Raw genomic sequence first — 17,471 nt, 5'->3', positions numbered from 1 at the left:
ATATATGTAAATGTTGCGTACATATTTACACATATATAAATACATATTTGTATAGATTTTTTGCATAGATCTTTACATACATACATAAATGTATGTATATATTGCATAAATACATTTATATATATAATTTTAGAGTAGATTTATTGACCAACCCAAGCCCAGCCCTGGCCCAAGCCCAACTCTAATGCATCGAATTACAGGATGGGCTGGGCTCGGATTGGAAAATCAGGCTTAACCTTGGGCTCAGGACCGGGTGTGAGTTGATCATAAATCCGGCCCAACCCGCCCGACTTGTAGCTAAATCTCACTTAAGATAAGGGTATTTTTAGAAATTTACCTTTTATTTATGGTGGTTGTGAGTTGTGCCCCGCCGCTGCACCTGTAAAATTTTCATTTCTCGTTTGAAAGGAGGAGCTAGAGAGAGAGAGAGAGAGAGAGGACGGCAAGAAAAAATAGAAGTTATCGCTATGACAACTATTCGGAGGTTTTGCTGCAATGATCTTCTTCGCTTCGCCTCTGTAAATCTTGATCACCTTACTGAAACTGTAAGTCTTTGTCTCTTTCTTGCTTTCCCTCTCTCACTCTCTCGGGGATGGCTGTTGTTTCTAATGAGTTGTTTGATATGATGAGCGGCAGTTCAACATGTCCTTCTACATGACCTACTTAGCTCGATGGCCTGATTACTTCCATGTGGCCGAAGGTCCAGGAAATCGAATCATGGGATACAGTACGCCCTTCTTTTCCTTACCCACATCCCGCCTCCCCTCCCCCCGCCCCCCACTCTCACACACAAATAAGAAAAAACGTTCTTGTTTCTGTATTATTTCTGGATTTGGGATCTTTCTTTTTGTAAGGTGACTTTTTTTTTTTTTATTGTCTATCTTTTAGTTGGATTATAAGAAAGATGGGTATTCTGGATACCCATGTGAATGGAAACGTTGCATAGTTTAATTTGAATGAATTAACTAGATTTGAATTTCTTACATGGGTTGAATCCTGTTGTTGGGATGCGGACACAAGGTTTAATTTATCTTCTGATTTTGGACTACTTACTGCAGAACCTTTAAAATCCTATCAGAACTAAAGTATACGATAAAGAAGGATTTTTTGCTTGCCTTCTAATAATCTTTTGATGGTACCAGATGCTTGTAGCTAAGGTTAGGTATAGAGTCGCACCTCTTAATGCCAACTTAGGTAAATATTAGGTATTTCACTTTCAAATCTTTCTATAACCAGATTGCTAGGGTGGAGGTTGGTTCCTTTCTTGCTGATTTGATTTGGTGATCTCCTGTTCCCTCTAAGGTCTCTTTTCTGGTATGGACTTCTCTTAATTCATGTTTGACCAAGGAAAACCTGATTAGGAGGGGAGTGGGGTTGAATTGGGATATCTGTCCCTTGTGCAATGAATCTACATAGAATGCTAGTCATCTGTTCTTACATTGCAAGATCTCAGATACTCTTTGGAGATGGGTTAAAGATGTCTTTGGGGTGTTTGGATGTAATTCAGAATCAGTGGAAAAATTTATTAAGTGCTGGAAGCTACAGTATCTCAGCAATGACGAGAAGATTGTGTTATGGACTGCTCTGTTTGTGGTTTTTTGGACCATTTTGAATGAAATAAATTCAAGGAATTTTGTAAACAAATCTGTGGCAGAAGATGAATCTCTAACTAAATTGGAAGCCAGAATTTTACCTTGGTCGGGTGTGCGTAGGGTACTTTATAGGAAGAGCCATATGATAATTTTGTTGTTAAAAGAAATCTTTTTGTAAACCCTGAGATATAAGGTTGTATATTACCTCTATAAGTCCCTTGGTGTACTTGGGATGTTCATAAAGATTTTGATTAATAAGACTATACTTAACCATTTTTAAAAAATAAAGGTAAATGTTAGTGTTTCTGTGCTGAAAAATCACCCCTTTGTTGTTGTTTTGAGGTCATAGGGATTTGAAGATCCAAAGCTGTTGAAGTGATGAGGAAAGTAGGTGTTTGTGCTCCGTAATCCTTTTCTGTTCTATTGTTCTGTTTCAGAACCTAGCAAGCAAGTTCAGTTGATCATTTTAAGTTGGTTAAATGTTTAATGTATTATAGCTTCCACTCATAAAAAAATATATGATAGCTTCCACGTTCATGTATCTTTAGGGGCCATGTTTTCCTTTGATAACAACTTGACAATATATTTACATAGTTTGCATCTTTTCTTCTGTATGTGGGGGTGGAGGCATAGGTGGAGCCCAAAAGTGTCCTCTATGGTGTCTTGACCATTAGTTGTGGAGGATGTAGGGTTCTAGGAAGAAATTATCGAAGTGCAATATGGTCTTAAAGTGGCAAGTTGGGTGGTAGGGGCCAGTATGAGTACAGCTACCAAAGCATTTAATACATGTCATTGGCTGCTTTAGGTTTGCTGAAGCCGGTAAATTGCTGGAAATCTTTGATATGATGAAGCGTTACCATTTATTTTATGCTACCCTGCATTTGGTGTTGGTTGTGAAAGTTGGAGAATGTTATGACTTATAACTGGGTTTAGGGGTAGGATGAACTGTGGACTATGTAATAGGGGTTTCCAATTTCCTTCTGCAATTCTGTGTTAAACAGTGGATATGGTACTATGAATGTGTAGGAAATCAATCTCCTCTTTGCCAAGGAGTTACAAATATGGAAGCACCATAGCTTCACAAATATCGTAGTACTAGTGCCACGCTTAAGCTTGGACGTCTAACTTACTATATCTATCCTACCTCTAATCCTCTCTATATAGCCATAACCATGTATCAAAGAGAGAATGAGAGACTGATTCATACTTCTAACTGGTCATTTTGCTTTGATTTGTATTGATTCTTGTGCTATTTGGTTTGTTTGCATTTGTGTACAATCCCTCAGTAAATCATGCTTAATAGCTTAGTTTTGGGTTTTATGGATTGTACTCATGTTATAAGTTTTAATACATTCTTCTACTTTTATCAAAAAACCTTGTAAGTGGTCTCTCAGGTAACATGCAGATGGGTACCAAGATCAGCTTTTTTTTTTTTTTTGGCTGATTCTCTTGCTAAACAAGGGGTGGGCAGGAGACTATTTTTTTTGGGTTCAATTGTAGAATTTTAAAATGATGTGGGGAGGGATAGCAGGGGCTATGCCCTTTCAGGTTGTAATGATTGTACAGAAAGATTCTCATGATGTACACCATTAGTTTCTCTATTATTTATCCAAAAAAAAGTTCAAAGAGAAGAAGAAAGATCTTCATATGGTGTTCTGTGTTCATTGATCTAGAAAAGGTATATGTCATGATAGATTTCCTAGATAGATAATATGGTGGGTCTTGCACAAAAAGGAGGAAAGAAAGCAAGTTTAAGGGAAGAAGAGAGGGGAGAGGTAAGAGGGTAAAATTGCACAAAAAAGGTGAGGGAAGAAGGGGAGGATATTGAAGGGGGTGAAGTCAGGAATACAGAGGTCTACAATTTAGGGGAGGAGGGTAAAAAAGGAGAGAGCGAATTGATGCTTCTAATAATCTATTAAGAATTGATGTCCAAGTTGGAAGACTTGGAGTGGACTTAGGACGGAGGAGAATGGTGAACAAGGAAGGGGATGGGGATAGGTTGGGGATTGTTAGCGTAGGGGTATTTCTCTCTTTATACCTTGATTAATGTTGCTGATCTGTGTTGGAACAAGTGCTCTTAACTTAAGTAAGGGCACATAGGTCTTTTCAGTTATGTTTTAATAATAATATAAATACTTACTGGCCGATTGGGAGAAGTCAAGTTTACTCTTTCAGTTCGAACCAGAACTCTCTCTTCTCTCTTTCTCTCTCTCTCTCTCTCTCTCTCTCTCTCTCTCTTTATCACCTTTTCTTCTTCTACATAACTGAACTCAGTCAGGCCAAACTCTAAGGCAGACCCGAATTCTATCATGGTATCAGAGCTTCTTGAAGCTACCTAGATTTCTGCTTGTCTAGGGTTCATTCTCTGCGCACCCTATCTAGGGTTTTCCTTTTTTTTTTTTTTTTTTTTTCTGTGTTCGATTGGAGATAAGGGAAAGGGCTGAAATGGAGTGATCGCCCCCTTCCCTTGGAGGTCTCTATGCCTCCAGTTAGGTCGTATGTGGTCGGTTGCTGTGATTTCTGAGATTGCCTTCTCCTAGTAGAGGAAGAATAGAGGGCCGAACTATGTGGGCAGTGGCTGTTGTGTGTGCAGCGGCTGTTGTGCGTGGATTGCTTTCCTGCTCGTATGGGTGTTACTTCAGCGATAAGGTAGGAGATTTCAGTGCATGAAGTCTGTTATGTATTAAATAGGAGGTGTGTTTCAGACCATATGCTAGGGTTTCGGCTAGTAAGAGCTAGGGTTTATGTTGGTTTCTTTGTGCATTTTGAAGGAAGAGATATGATCATATAGTGGTGAGATTTCAAGTAGTTGTAGGAATAGAGCTTGTGGTGTGAGTACACGTTTCAGCAACAACAAGTGTTGAAATTAGTGTGATAGGTGTTATCTAGGGTTTGTGGTGTAAAGAGCACACATTCCAACAACAATTAGTGCTGCAATCAGTGTGATAGGTGTGGCCTAGTGGTGTGTAGTGTGCATATCTCAGTGATAATAGAATTCAACAAGTGTGCAGAATCGGTGATAACATAATGGGAGACAATAATGATTATAAACCTAGTGTGGTGGTGCCTACAGACTACCTGAATGTTCAGATGACCTCCATTAAATTAAATGGAGAGAGTTATGTGCCTTGGGCTAAATCTGTTGAAGTCTTTCTGAAGGCAAAGAAGAAGGTAAAACACATCAGAGAGAAGAAACCCTCCTCTGACTCTCACGAGTATGAAGACTGGGAGCAAGAGGATGCTTAGATCATCACATGGTTGTGGAACAGTGTGGAACCCGGGATTAGTGTGAACTTCATGTTCCTTGATACCGCCATAGATGTGTGGGACCATGCGAAGAAGTTGTATTCGGGGCAGGACAATACAACCAGAGTTTATCAGCTTTATTAAGAGTATTTTAACCTGCAACAGGGCAATCAGAGTCTTGAGGAGTACTATGCCAACATGAGGAACATACGTAATGAGTTGAATGTCTATCATCCTCTCACTTCTGATGTTAAGATTCAGCAACAACAGAGAGAGCAACATGATGTGACTAGATTTTTGGTGGGACTAAAGTCTGAATATGAACTAGTATGGGCTCAGATCTTAGGGGGATAAGCTCTTCCGTCCCTAAAAGAGGTATTTGCTCGACTCCGGAGGATTTCTATCGGATCTACTAAGAACTTCAATATCTCAGATAGATCTGCCTTTGCTGCATTGAGAGGCCGTGGTGTTAGAGGTGGAGTTCGGGGAGCTCAGTCTGGCCGTGGTGGTGGTAGTGGTTTTGCATATGGCCGAAGTGGCAATGATGGGTATACTCATAATCATGGTGGTGGTCGTATTGGGAGCAGAGATTCAGGGGGAGCCCGTGGTAGAGGACGTAGCTCAGGCCCGAGGAAGTGCACTCATTATTGTGGTATGGATGGACATACCATCAACTATTGTTATGATCTACATGATCCTCCCTCAACCTGGGCCAATCATGCCGCGACCGGTGACTCAAGTTCCAACTTTAGACATGAGAATCATTCATCTGACCAGATGCCTCCTACATCCACAGATGGTCCCATGAAGGAGATGGTGAGTGTTCCCCGGGATGAATATGATAGGTTTTTCCAATCACAGCAGAACATGATGACTTTTGTTCACTCAGGTATGGCTTGTCTGGCATCTGCACCCAATCCCTGAATCATTGACTCTGGAGCCTCCGATCACATGACTGGAACTCCAAGTGTGTTTTCCTCCTTATCTCATTGTTTCACATCACAATTTGTCGCCCTTGCTAATGGTTCCACATCCTCAATTTGTGGTGTTGGTAATGTTGACCAAGATCCTGTATCCCTCTCATCAGTTCTGTATGTTCCTAAATTGCCTTTTAACCTTATGTCTGTTAGTAAGCTGACCAAATCACTTAACTGCTCAATTACTTTTTATCCTTCTATGTGTGTTTTTCAGGATCTCAAGACGGGGATGGAAATTGGTGGAGGGCATGAAGCAGGTGGACTGTATTATATTGATGGTGGTGGTGGTAGAACTTCAACAGCTCTCCAGTCATCTCTTTCTCCTCTCCAGTGGCACTGCCGATTTGGTCATCCGTAACTAAAAGTCTTGAAGTCCTTGGTTCCGTCCTTGAGTCACCTTTCTGTTTTGGATTGTGAGTCGTGTCAGTTTGGGAAACACCATCGTGTTCCCTTTAGTTTTAGGGTTGATAACCGTGTGTCGAGTTCTTTTTCTTTAGTTCATTTGGATGTTTGGGGTCCTTATAAAGTGATGTCATATAATGGATATAGATATTTTGTCATTTTTGTGGATGATTTTTCAAGGATGACGTGGCTCTATTTAATGAAAGAAAGAAGTGAATTGTTTACCATTTTTTCAAAAATTTTATGCTGAGATTCGTAACCAATTTGGCACCCACATCAAAGTTTTTCGTTCTGATAATGGCCACAAATATTTATCCTCATCATTTCAGGAATACCTGGACGAAAACGACATTATACATCAGACCTCATGTATCTACACCCCACAACAAAACGGGATGGCTGAGAGAAAGAATCGCCATCTCCTTGAAACAGCAAGATCGCTAATGCATCACATGCATGTTCCCAAACCTTTTTGGAGTGATGCAGTGTTTACCTCTTGTTTTTTGATTAATCGGATGCCCACGTCCATCCTTGATGGTCATTCTCCGTTTCAGGTATTGTTTCCCACTTTGTCTCCGTTCCCTCTTACGCCGAGAGTTTTTGGGTGTGTCTGCTTCGTCCATAATTTGGGTCCCGGGAATGATAAGTTCGATGCCCGTTCTCTCAAGTGCATCTTCCTTGGTTATTCTCGGACCCAAAAAGGGTATAGGTGTTACCATCCTGGTTCTTGACGGTCCTTTGTGTGTGTTGATGTCAGTTTCTTTGAGTCTACTCCGTTCTTTTTGGGGTCTGGTGATGCTTCTTCCTCCTCATCACCTCCTCCTCTTCCACTTCCCGTTGTCGATCCTCCTCCCTTTGTTCCAGTTGTGACCAAATCCTTGCCTCTGGTGCCACCACCTGTTGAGCGCCCACCTATTCGTCATGTGTATACACATTGCCCACGTGCACCAGTTACTACTCCTCCGACTACATCTCCGTCGACAGATCCGGCACCAGACCCGCACTTAGCATATGAGATTGATCTAACCATTGCTTTGTGGAAAGGTAAACGTACTTGCACCCTTCATCCCATTTCTAATTATGTTTCTCTTACTCACCTTTCCGCTTCCCATCGCCATTTTGTTACCTTGTTATCATCAGTTATTGTTCCTAAAGATGTCCAGGAAGCCCTTGCCTCTCCAGGGTGGTGCCGTGCCATGGAAGAAGAACTCTCAGCCCTTCATCATAATCATACTTGGAACCTCACTGCTCTTCCTCCTGGGGAGCAAGCTGTTGGTTGTAAATGGGTTTATACGGTTAAGTATCTGCCTGATGGTAGTGTTGAACGCCTGAAAGCGCGATTAGTTGCAAAAGGGTACTCTCAAACCTATGGTATTGACTACATAGAGACCTTCTCACCGGTTGCTAAGATATGGTCAGTTCGTGTTGTGATCTCTCTTGCAGCCATGTATGAGTGGCCACTATATCAGCTTGATATCAAGAATGCCATTTTGCATGGTGACTTACTCGAGGAGGTCTACATGGAGCAACATCCGGGGTTTGTTGCTTAGGGGGAGGATGGTAAGGTGTGTAGACTAAGGAAGGCTATATATGGGCTTAAACAGTCTCCTTGAGCATGGTTTGGTAGGTTCAGTGAGGTTGTAAAGAAGTTTGTTATGAAACAATGCAAAGTTGACCATTTTGTATTTAGTCATGACTCTCCGGGAGGAAAAATATTGTTGGTGGTGTATGTAGATGATATTGTTATCTAGGAATGATAACATTGGTATTGACAGGCTGAAGACTTATCTGCAGGATCACTTTTAGACAAAGGATCTGGGTAAACTGAAATACTTCTTGGGGATAGAGGTAGCGAGATCCAAGTATGGGATTAACCTGTGCCAGAGGAAGTATGTGTTTGATTTGCTGGAAGAAACAAGCCTGTTGGGTGCCAAGCCAGTGGAAACACCCATGGACATAAATACCAAGCTAAGCAGTGATATGGGTGAAGTGTTTGAAGACCCTGGCAGATACTGACGACTTGTGGGCAAACTGAACTACCTAACCATCACCAGACCAGACATCTCATTTGCAGTTAGTGTGGTAAGCCAGTTCATGCAAAAACCTTTGATTCCTCATTGGAATGCAGTTCCGAGAATTGTGAAGTATCTAAAAGGGGCTCCGGGTCGCGGTTTGATATACAAGAGTGGGGGAAAACTTGAAATAGAAGGGTATTCTGATGCTAATTGGGCCGGTTCTATGTCTGATAGGCAGTCTACTATAGGCTATTGCACGTTTTTGGGAGGTAACCTGGTGACATGGAAAAGTAAGAAGCAGACGGTTGTGGCAAGAAGCAGTGCAGAAGCAGAATATAGGGCTATGGTGCACACCGCTTGTGAATTAGTGTGGCTAAGGAACCTTCTACAAGAAGTAGGGTACAACATTAACACTCCAATGAAGCTCTATTGTGCTAATCAGGTTGCAGTTCATATCTCCTCTAATCCAGTGTTTCATGAAAGAACCAAGCACATTGAGGTTGACTGTCACTTTGTGAGGGAGAAGGTGCTGAATGGAGAGCTAGACACTACACATGTTAATACAAGAAATTAGTGGGCTGACTTATTTACAAAAGGCTTAAGTCGGGGAAGAGTGGACTACATATGTAACAAGCTGGGAGTATATGAGGGGGAGTGTTAGCATAGGGGTATTTCTGTCTTTATACCTTGATTAATGTTGCTGATCTGTAATGTTGTGTTGGAACAAGTGCTCTTAACTTAAGTAAGGGCACATAGGTATTTTTAGTTATGTTTTAATAATTATATAAATACTTACTGGCTGACTGGGAGAAGTCAAGTTGACTCTTTCAGTTCGAACCAGAATTCTCTCATCTCTCTCTCTCTCTTTATCACCTTTTCTTCTTCTACATAACTGAACTCTGTCAGTTCGAACTCTAAGGCAGACCTGAATTCTATCAGGGATGATGAAGAAGGTCAAAGATCTAGGTAAGTTCCAAATTGTTCATGTCTCAAAAAGTTTCTCAAGACTAAAGGACCTGATTGGAGCTGGTCCTACAAACAAGTTTAAGAAAGTTTATAGGAAGAGAGGTTATAGGGTTAGTGGCCTAAAGAAGAAGCTTGATGAGAAATGGGGCATTGTGATTCAAACTAGAGAGGAGGAGTTGCTTCGGTGTTCTGATCCTAAGAATGGCATGACAACTAGGTCGGAGGAGGAAGAAAATGAGACTAGGGGGGGTCGAGAGAGTAAGACGACTCTAAATGATTCATTGGTCATTAGAGTGGAGGAGAAAGGAAGAAGGATAAAGATTGAGAGTTTGGCAGAAAGGGATGTTAGGATAGGAAAGAGTTTAGGCCTATTTTTCTTAGGTGGAGAATAGTTCGCTAGAAGGGCTTTCGAAGCTTTTGAAAAAAAATCAGAGAAAAGAGTGTCTCAAGAAGTTTGGTGCCGGTGAAGGTGGAGAGGCATGGAATGAGGATGGGGATGGACAAGATGAAGCTGCCGAAGATGAAGTTTAAGTTATGTCTTGGTTGGGGGGACTCTTTTTGCTTTATTTTGAGTTGTAATGTTGAATTGTTCTGCTGATCATTGGGTTGGGTGTTAACTTAACACCTGTTTTTTCTGTTTGTAATTTGCTTTTTTATTTTTATTTTAACGAAAATTTCTTGGGAAAGTTTCTTGAGCTAGCCCTACTGTTTAGCTAATTGACAAACTCTACCCTCACTGTTTATAAATTGTCTTGGAACAACCATACTGTTTTTGACAATTGTCTAAAACCTCCCCTACTGTCAACTCTGTCATAAACCGTTCAAATGTGACATCTCGTGATGGACAAGGAGGCAGTGGAGGTTGGATGTCGACATTGCTGCTATTTTGGCTGCTTCAGAAGGGTTATTTTGGTGTGATGAATATAATCATGGACAAGGAGGCAGTGGAGTAGCAGAGGCAGAAGGCTGCAACTGCACTATAGGCATCGACAGTAGCAGCTGCAACACTTCAAATTCCAGCTACAGAACCAAAACCATAGAAGCAAGATAGGAAACAACAACTACCTTCATTGTTAGATTACAGTAATGGCAGCAGTACGGAACCAATGCCAAATAAGAAGGCCGTGACGATAGCTGCAACGCCATCTGTTTTCCAAGGGGTTTTCTGTCGGGACATGGCCGTAGTTGGGCATTTGCTGTTGTAGGTCAGGTTTAACCACTCAATTCCAGTAAAATACGAGGCATTGAGTTGCTAATAATGAATAAATAAACTTTGGGACCTCCGTAGAGGAAGTCCCTTTCTGCCGGAAGGGAGTTAAATAGCAATTTTGTTCAATTGGGAACCAATAGATGATAGATACGCCAAGCTCCTCTTCCTTTGTAGCGACAACTCCAACGAAAAGGCATAAAAGAAAAAACTCTGGACCGTATAATGAATACCACTAATCGTAAGCAAGCATAGAGCCATTCTTTTGGCTAATCCATCATCTGTGAAACCACTGCCTTTGAGATGATTGGAACGGGAAGATGGAGATCATCTGGGGTTCCTATTGTCCTAGCTGCCCAAAGGGTGGTTTGTCGTATGTGATAGGTGGATCCTATCAGTTGGGTCGTTGAAAATGGGGCTATGTTCGCTAGATTCAAGTAGGATCAAGAGGAGAGGTCCATCGCTGCAACTCCCCTGTTCTCGTTGACAGAGAGGGGAGTTGTAGTGGCCTGATAGTGAACGAAAAAAGAAGCTCAGTCGGATCAGAAACTCCACCATTTAGAACTCACTGGAAAACGACTTTCGAAGTAGTTCTGGTAATAGAAAAGCGGGGGTGTTGGATCAGAAGCTCCATCATTTCGAACTCACCGAAAATGACTTCCAAAGTGGTTATGGTAATAGAAAAACGAGGGTGTTGGATCAGAAGCTCAGTTAGAGAGAGGGAGAGGGAGAGAGAGAACCAGTGAGAAAGGAGAGAGAGGTCGGAGTAGGAAGAGGAGGTCGCCACTTCTGGTTAGGTGTTGAGAGGTAGAAGATGAACAATGAAGTTTTTGACTGTTTCAGCAACGGACCCTCCACCTCCGACCAGTTAGGTGCCAGTTGTCGCCCTACTGTTTTCATCACCACCGCTACTTCTATCTGCAACTCCTTGGACCCAATACAAGAAATGTTCTTTTTAAACCATCGGTCGGATGTTGCAGTGGTGCTAAGTATTGCCAACATTCGATGGTCAATAGGTAATTTCCCTTTCACACAAATGCTAGCAATACTTAACTGAAGGGGAAAAAGGGCACTTCAACATATTCGTTATGATTTAACGGCGGTGACAATTGTCATAAACAGTAGGGGTGCTCCAAGACAATTTATAAACAGTAAGGCTAGAGTTTGTCAATTAGCTAGACAGTAGGGTTAGTTTAAGAAATTTGCCCAAATTTCTTTAAACATAAAAAAAAAACGGTCGGTCTTGGAAAAGAAAGGGGTTTAAAATAGGTATAGAAATCTAATTAAGGATAAGAATAAGGGGCCAACAACCAATGTTAGAATACCAATGGGATAAACTTTAGATTTTATAGTTACTATGGGTCTTCACCAAGGTTTAGCATTTTGTCCTTATCTATTTGCACTGATCATAGATGAATTGACTAAACATATTCAGGGGGAAGTTCCATGGTGCATGTTGTTTGCAGATGGCATTGTTCTAATTAATGAAACTAATGGAGGATTAAATGCAAAATTAAGCTTATGGGCAAATGCCTTAGAAGCAAGAGGTTTTAAAACAAGTAGGACTAAAACAGAATATATGACATGCAAATTTAGTAATAATAGGAGTGCAAATCAAGATACACTTAGGATTGGAGACCAAGAGATGACACACCGTGATCATTTCTGATGGGCAAAATGGAGGGGTGCATCTGGACTTTTATGTGATAGGCGAATACCACTTAGATTAAAAGGAAAATTCTATAAGGCCAACTATGTTGTAAGGAGCGGAGTGTTGGGCAGTCAAAAAACAACATGTCCAGAAAATGAATGTGGCCGACGAGAATGTTAAGATGGATGAGTGGAAAAACTAGAAAGGATAGGATTAGGAATGAAGTTATCCATAGGAACCTAAGATTAGCTCCAATAGGTTATAAAATGAGAGAGAGAGTAGAGTAGATTAAGATGGTTTGGTCACGTGCATAGAAGACCACCAACTGTGCCAGTTAGAAGTGGTGATTTGTTACACATTGAAGGGGCTAGAAGAGCTTGGGGTAGACCAAATTGGACATGGGTAGAAGTAGTAAGAATTGATTTAAGTACTGATAAAAATAGAAATGGCTTTAAATAGAATGGATTGGTGAAGCATGATTCATGTACCCAATCCCATATAATTGGGATAAGGCATGGATGATGATTAAAAGTGGTTATTTTCAAGATCTTCTGCAGCCATTAGAGAGCGGACCCAGGCTTAATCCATGATATGGCATTTGGTCATCCTTCATTGTATTCCCCAAAGAGTCTATTTGTAGCTTTTTAGTTCACCCAGCAAGTGCTTGTCAATAATACAAAGGGCGATAGTTGCTAGTTTCTTTCATGATGCAGACTTCTTTTCCACCCTTTTGATTCTAGGTAATTCTTTGAACACCTTTCATTTAAAAACTGTTTGAATCATTTTGGTTCATGAATAGGATGAGTTTGTATCAATGAACAAGGGAGAGATTGAGGAAGATGCCACCCATAAAAATAGAGCAAGATGGCAAAATGGAGGGGTGCATCTAGAGTCTTTTGTGAAAGGTGAGTACCACTTAGATTAAAAGGAAAATTCTATAAAACAGTTGTAAGGCCACCTGTGCTATACAAAGCGGAGTGTGGGCAGTCAAGAAACATGTCCAAAAAATGACTGTTGCAGATTTATCAATAAAAGAAGGCAAAAATGCATAAGGTAGGATAGATGAGTGATAAAATAGAAAGGATAGGGTCATTTAAAGGAACCTAGGAGTAGCTTCAATAGGTGATAAAATGAGAGAGTAGACTAAGATGGTTTGGGCATGTGCATAGAAAGGTTAGGGGCAGACCAAAAGGGACATGGGTCAAAGTAGTAAGAAATGATTTAAGCATTCATGATTTAAGAATGGATATGGCATTAAACAGAACAAAATGGCAAAATGGGATTCATGTAGCTGACACCATAGGGTTGGGCTAAGGCTTAGATAATGATGATGATGAAACTTATTGCTCGTATTTCAATTTTCATGATGTATAAGTGGCATAGTATAAAGTGTAAGGAGAGAAAAGGAAAGAAGATCACCATCTTCCCCCAAAAGATCCTCAAAGATCTATTTAGGCATTGCACAACTTTCCCAAAATTAGTAAAATTCCTAATCGGACTCAAACCTTCCAGAATGTCGTCTTTTACTAAATTAAGAAGTAACCAAACACGGACTTAAAATGTGCTAAAATGATAGACATAAAAATTACTATAAAAGTGTTTAGAAAAAACCCATGTTTGGAGGCCAGAACAATGGAATCTGGGCCTTAAAAATGTAAACGAATCCAAAAGGCTTAATTTTCCAGTGCGTAGTGCTTGTTGAGACAATTGTTTTGATATATTAAGACCAGACACTCGGATTAAAAGTTGAAGTCGTTTGAAGTTTCAGTGCTTGTTTTGTCTTCTTTTCTTTTCTTTTCTTTTTGATTATGGGTTTCTAAAACATTTTCAGCAGCATGTTTTACATCAAGAAAAGTGTTCAGTCATGGTTTTGGTGGTGGACTGGAGCCCATGTTCCAGAAGTTGTAATTGTATTGTAAATTATAGAGAAAGTTGAACTGAATCATCATCATCATCCATGCCTTATCCCAACTATATGGGGCTTACACGAATCCTGTTTTGCCAATCCGTTCTATTTAAAGCCATATCCGCTGTTAACTGAATCAAATCATGAATTTATTGCAAACTATAATATTATTTATATGTTTACAAACTTGTCAAAGTCCATTACCTAATGTTGGTCCCAGCTATCTGGGATCTTGGGAGGGGTAAATTAGGCAGTCCAAACCTTGGGCATTTTTTCTTTGCACAAAGTGGCCACCCTCAACTTGAACTTATGTTCTCATGCTTGGTGACCCTGGAATTTACCATTACACAAAGGGCTGACACTTGTTTTACAAACTTGTCAAAAAACAAAAAAAAGAAGATATATACTATATATGTAGTGATTTTACCCTACTTTTTTTTGATGAATAATGATTTTACCCTACTTTTAGTCCATATCTACCATACATGTACCTAAAACAATAGCACTTGAACACTAGAACCCTACTTTTGATCTGAAATGGGTAGAATTCTTGTATCTATTTCCTGAAACATGGCTTCCATTCCATTTTTGGCATTCTTTTGCTCAAAATTTTTTTTGATAAGTAATAGGATTTTACACAAGTCAAAGGTTACATGGAACAAAATCTCCACAATGAGGTGTGAGATGCCACCTCTAAACTATAGCACACAACTTACAGTTGATCCCAAAAGAATTGATTCCTATGTACCCTTTGTTTGGCTAAAAAGTCTGCCATCCCATTTTCTGACCTTCTTTCCCATTGAACTCTGACTGTTATATTAGTGGTTGAACATTTGAACCTTCTTATAGCCCCCCTATAGGACCAAGCTACAGTTTCTGGCTCTTTCAGCCATCCAATAACCAGTTTGGAGTTGCCTTCAATTATCAAATATCCCACATTCAGATCCTTCACAATCTCTGTTCCTTTAAGTACAACTTGGACTTCTGCATTAACGGAGTCTCCCTCACCAATAGGACCAGAAAATAAGGCTACAATCTGGCCCTCAGCATTTCTAAAGACTCACCCAATTCTGGACGGCCCTGGGTTGCCTATACTACTGGCATCAAAATTTAGTTTAATAACACCTGTTTTTGATCAGTTAATTTAATAACACCTTCAGGAGGCCTCCATTTTTTTTTTTGATCAGCAACTTAAAGAGATTTAATAGAACTTAAAAGGAGAATAGTACAACAATAAGTTGTTAGAGATAACACCAAATACAACAGAGAGCCCCACTACCCAACTAACATTGAGCCCAAAACAAATAATGTCTATTCATGCCTTGTTTAGCTAAGCCATCTGCCAAACCATTTGCAGACCTCCTCACCCATCTTAACTGGATTTGCATGTCTTGACAGCAGCTTGAACCACCTGAGATCATTTCTGAATTGCCATAATACCCCTTCTCTTTTTTTTCAGCCAACCACTGATTATTTTAGAACCTCCTACTATTAATCATGTAATTCCCATTTACTTCGCTTTCCCACCCCCCCAACAATAGTTGCCAAGAGCTCAACTGTCACTGAACCACCCTGCCCAATAGGCCCAAAAAACAAGTTACAAATGATCCCACTCCCATCCCTATTTACTCCTTCAATTCCGGAGGGACCCAGATTACCAAAACTACTTCCATCGAAGTTAAGTTTCATCCAGCCTTCGCTCGGGGGAGACAAAACCTCCAAGACCTTTTAATTCCTAGACGAAGAAAAAGCAATCGACCTCCAGTTTCGGAAAAAAGTCCTCCATTGAAATTAGAAACAAGGGAAGATCCCCAACCCACACAACAGGAATTTCAGATTCTCTTAGGTTTCTCACAAACCCCAAATTCCAGCCCTCCATAGGGGAAGAAAACCCAAAGAAATTAGAAGCAAGGGAAGATCCCCAACCCACACATCTTCCCAAAATCTGATCCTAAAACCAGAGAGACCTAGTCATACCTGATGTGCTCAAGGAATTGAGGAAGAATACCATGCACTGCTTTCCACGGTGTAGCAACCCACACATCCTCCCAAAATCTGATCCTAAAACCAGAGGCCAAGTCATACCTGATGTGCTCAAGGAATTGAGGAAGAATACCATGCACTGCTTTCCACAGTGTAGCATTATTAGCTCTTTGCAGAATACCAGTATCCCAACCGTTTCTTGAAAGCCCATGAACACTTGACACCACTTTATGCCACAACCTGTCATTCTCTAGGGGGAAATGCCACAACCACTTGCTTAAAAGTGCGGTGTTTTTCTTCGTGATGTTTCCCAGGCCCAACCCACCCTCTTCTTTCCTTTTGATCATCTTCTCCCACCTAACCAAATGACCTTTTTTTCTTTTTTTTTTTTTCTATCTCTGAGCTCCCACAAGAAGTCTCTCATCAAGTTTTCTATTTGTTGAGTGGGCTGACTTGTGTTTAGTTTATTTTCTTTTAAATTAAGATGTTGTTGGGCCTTGGGCCCATTAGTTTTTATTTTTTAAAGAGCTGCAATTACTTAGTTTGAGTTGTCGCCCTACTAAGGGCATCGTTGTAATATCTCATACTTAAGTTAATTATAAATAGAATGAGGGGCTGGCGGCTAGGGTTATGTTAATCTATCCTAGTTGACCTTCTTCTCTTTTCTCCCCTTTCCTCTCTTGCTGAAATCCCCAACTTTCTACTCTTCCTTTCACAAGAAGCTTGGCTGAAATCAGCACATAAGGTTTTCTACTTAGTATCAGAGCAGGTTGAAGGTTCTTGAAGAGATTTATTCCTGCAGCCCCAGATCGGCCGACTGCATGGAGTTTTAAGAGGCTGATCGAAGCTTTTAGGTAAGCCCAGTTTTTGGATTTTCTTGATGGATCTGTATGCCCTGTAGCTGGTCTAGGGTTTCTCATCAGAATCAGGAAAAACTGGAGAAAGGGGAGGAGTCCTAATTTTTTTGGACTCTTCAATTTTGACCTAGGTAGTGGCGCCCTATTTTTCTAGGGTTCCTCTGGGTTTTTTGTAAGGGGCGATTCAAGTTCCATGTGGTTTGGAGGCCTCTAGAGAGGGCGGTTGCTTCTTCTCTCTCTTCTCCCCATTCCACCGAAAAGGAATCTTTCGTGGGAAGAAAGTCTAGGACACCAAAGAAGTGTCGGTTCCAGAAGGTATTCTGTTTATTCTTGTTGCATTTTTTCAGTTGTTTTTTGGACCTCATTTAGACACATGGAGGGACATAGAATTGAATATAAGCCCGGGAATGAAATGAGACCAGTGGGAGGAGGTGTTGGAGACCCTTTCAGAGCTGGAACCATTACTACAGTTAGGTTGGACGGTACAAATTACTTAGAATGGTCCCAATATGCAAAGATGGCCATTGGGGCTCTGGAAAATTGGGGTATATTACTGGTGAAGAGGTAAAACCCAAAACTGGCAACTCCTGGTGGGTGCAAGAAAATTATATGGTAATGACATGGTTGTGTAATTCTATGTTGCCACATATAAGTAAAAACCTTTTATGG

At 40.6% G+C, this 17,471-nt stretch overlaps 1 protein-coding gene across 1 annotated transcript in view; it reads left to right on the top strand.

Annotated features, from left to right (window-relative positions):
• Positions 1–327: 327 nt before the first annotated feature.
• The window catches only part of LOC148861870 (Acyl-CoA N-acyltransferases (NAT) superfamily protein), a 28,278-nt gene continuing 11,134 nt past the window's right edge, over positions 328–17,471 (top strand). The window contains exons 1-2 of the mRNA XM_088984651.1: positions 328–545; positions 637–727. Coding sequence (XP_088840777.1) covers positions 468–545; positions 637–727 — 169 coding nt within the window. The 5' untranslated portion in view covers positions 328–467. The remainder of the gene's footprint in view (positions 546–636; positions 728–17,471) is intronic.

The sequence above is a fragment of the Nelumbo lutea genome, chromosome 4 (assembly GCF_056320005.1).
Source record: "Nelumbo lutea isolate HS-2025 chromosome 4, American lotus-T2T, whole genome shotgun sequence".
NCBI classification, from domain to species: domain Eukaryota; kingdom Viridiplantae; phylum Streptophyta; class Magnoliopsida; order Proteales; family Nelumbonaceae; genus Nelumbo; species Nelumbo lutea.
This window is presented reverse-complemented; position numbering and strand designations above follow the sequence as displayed.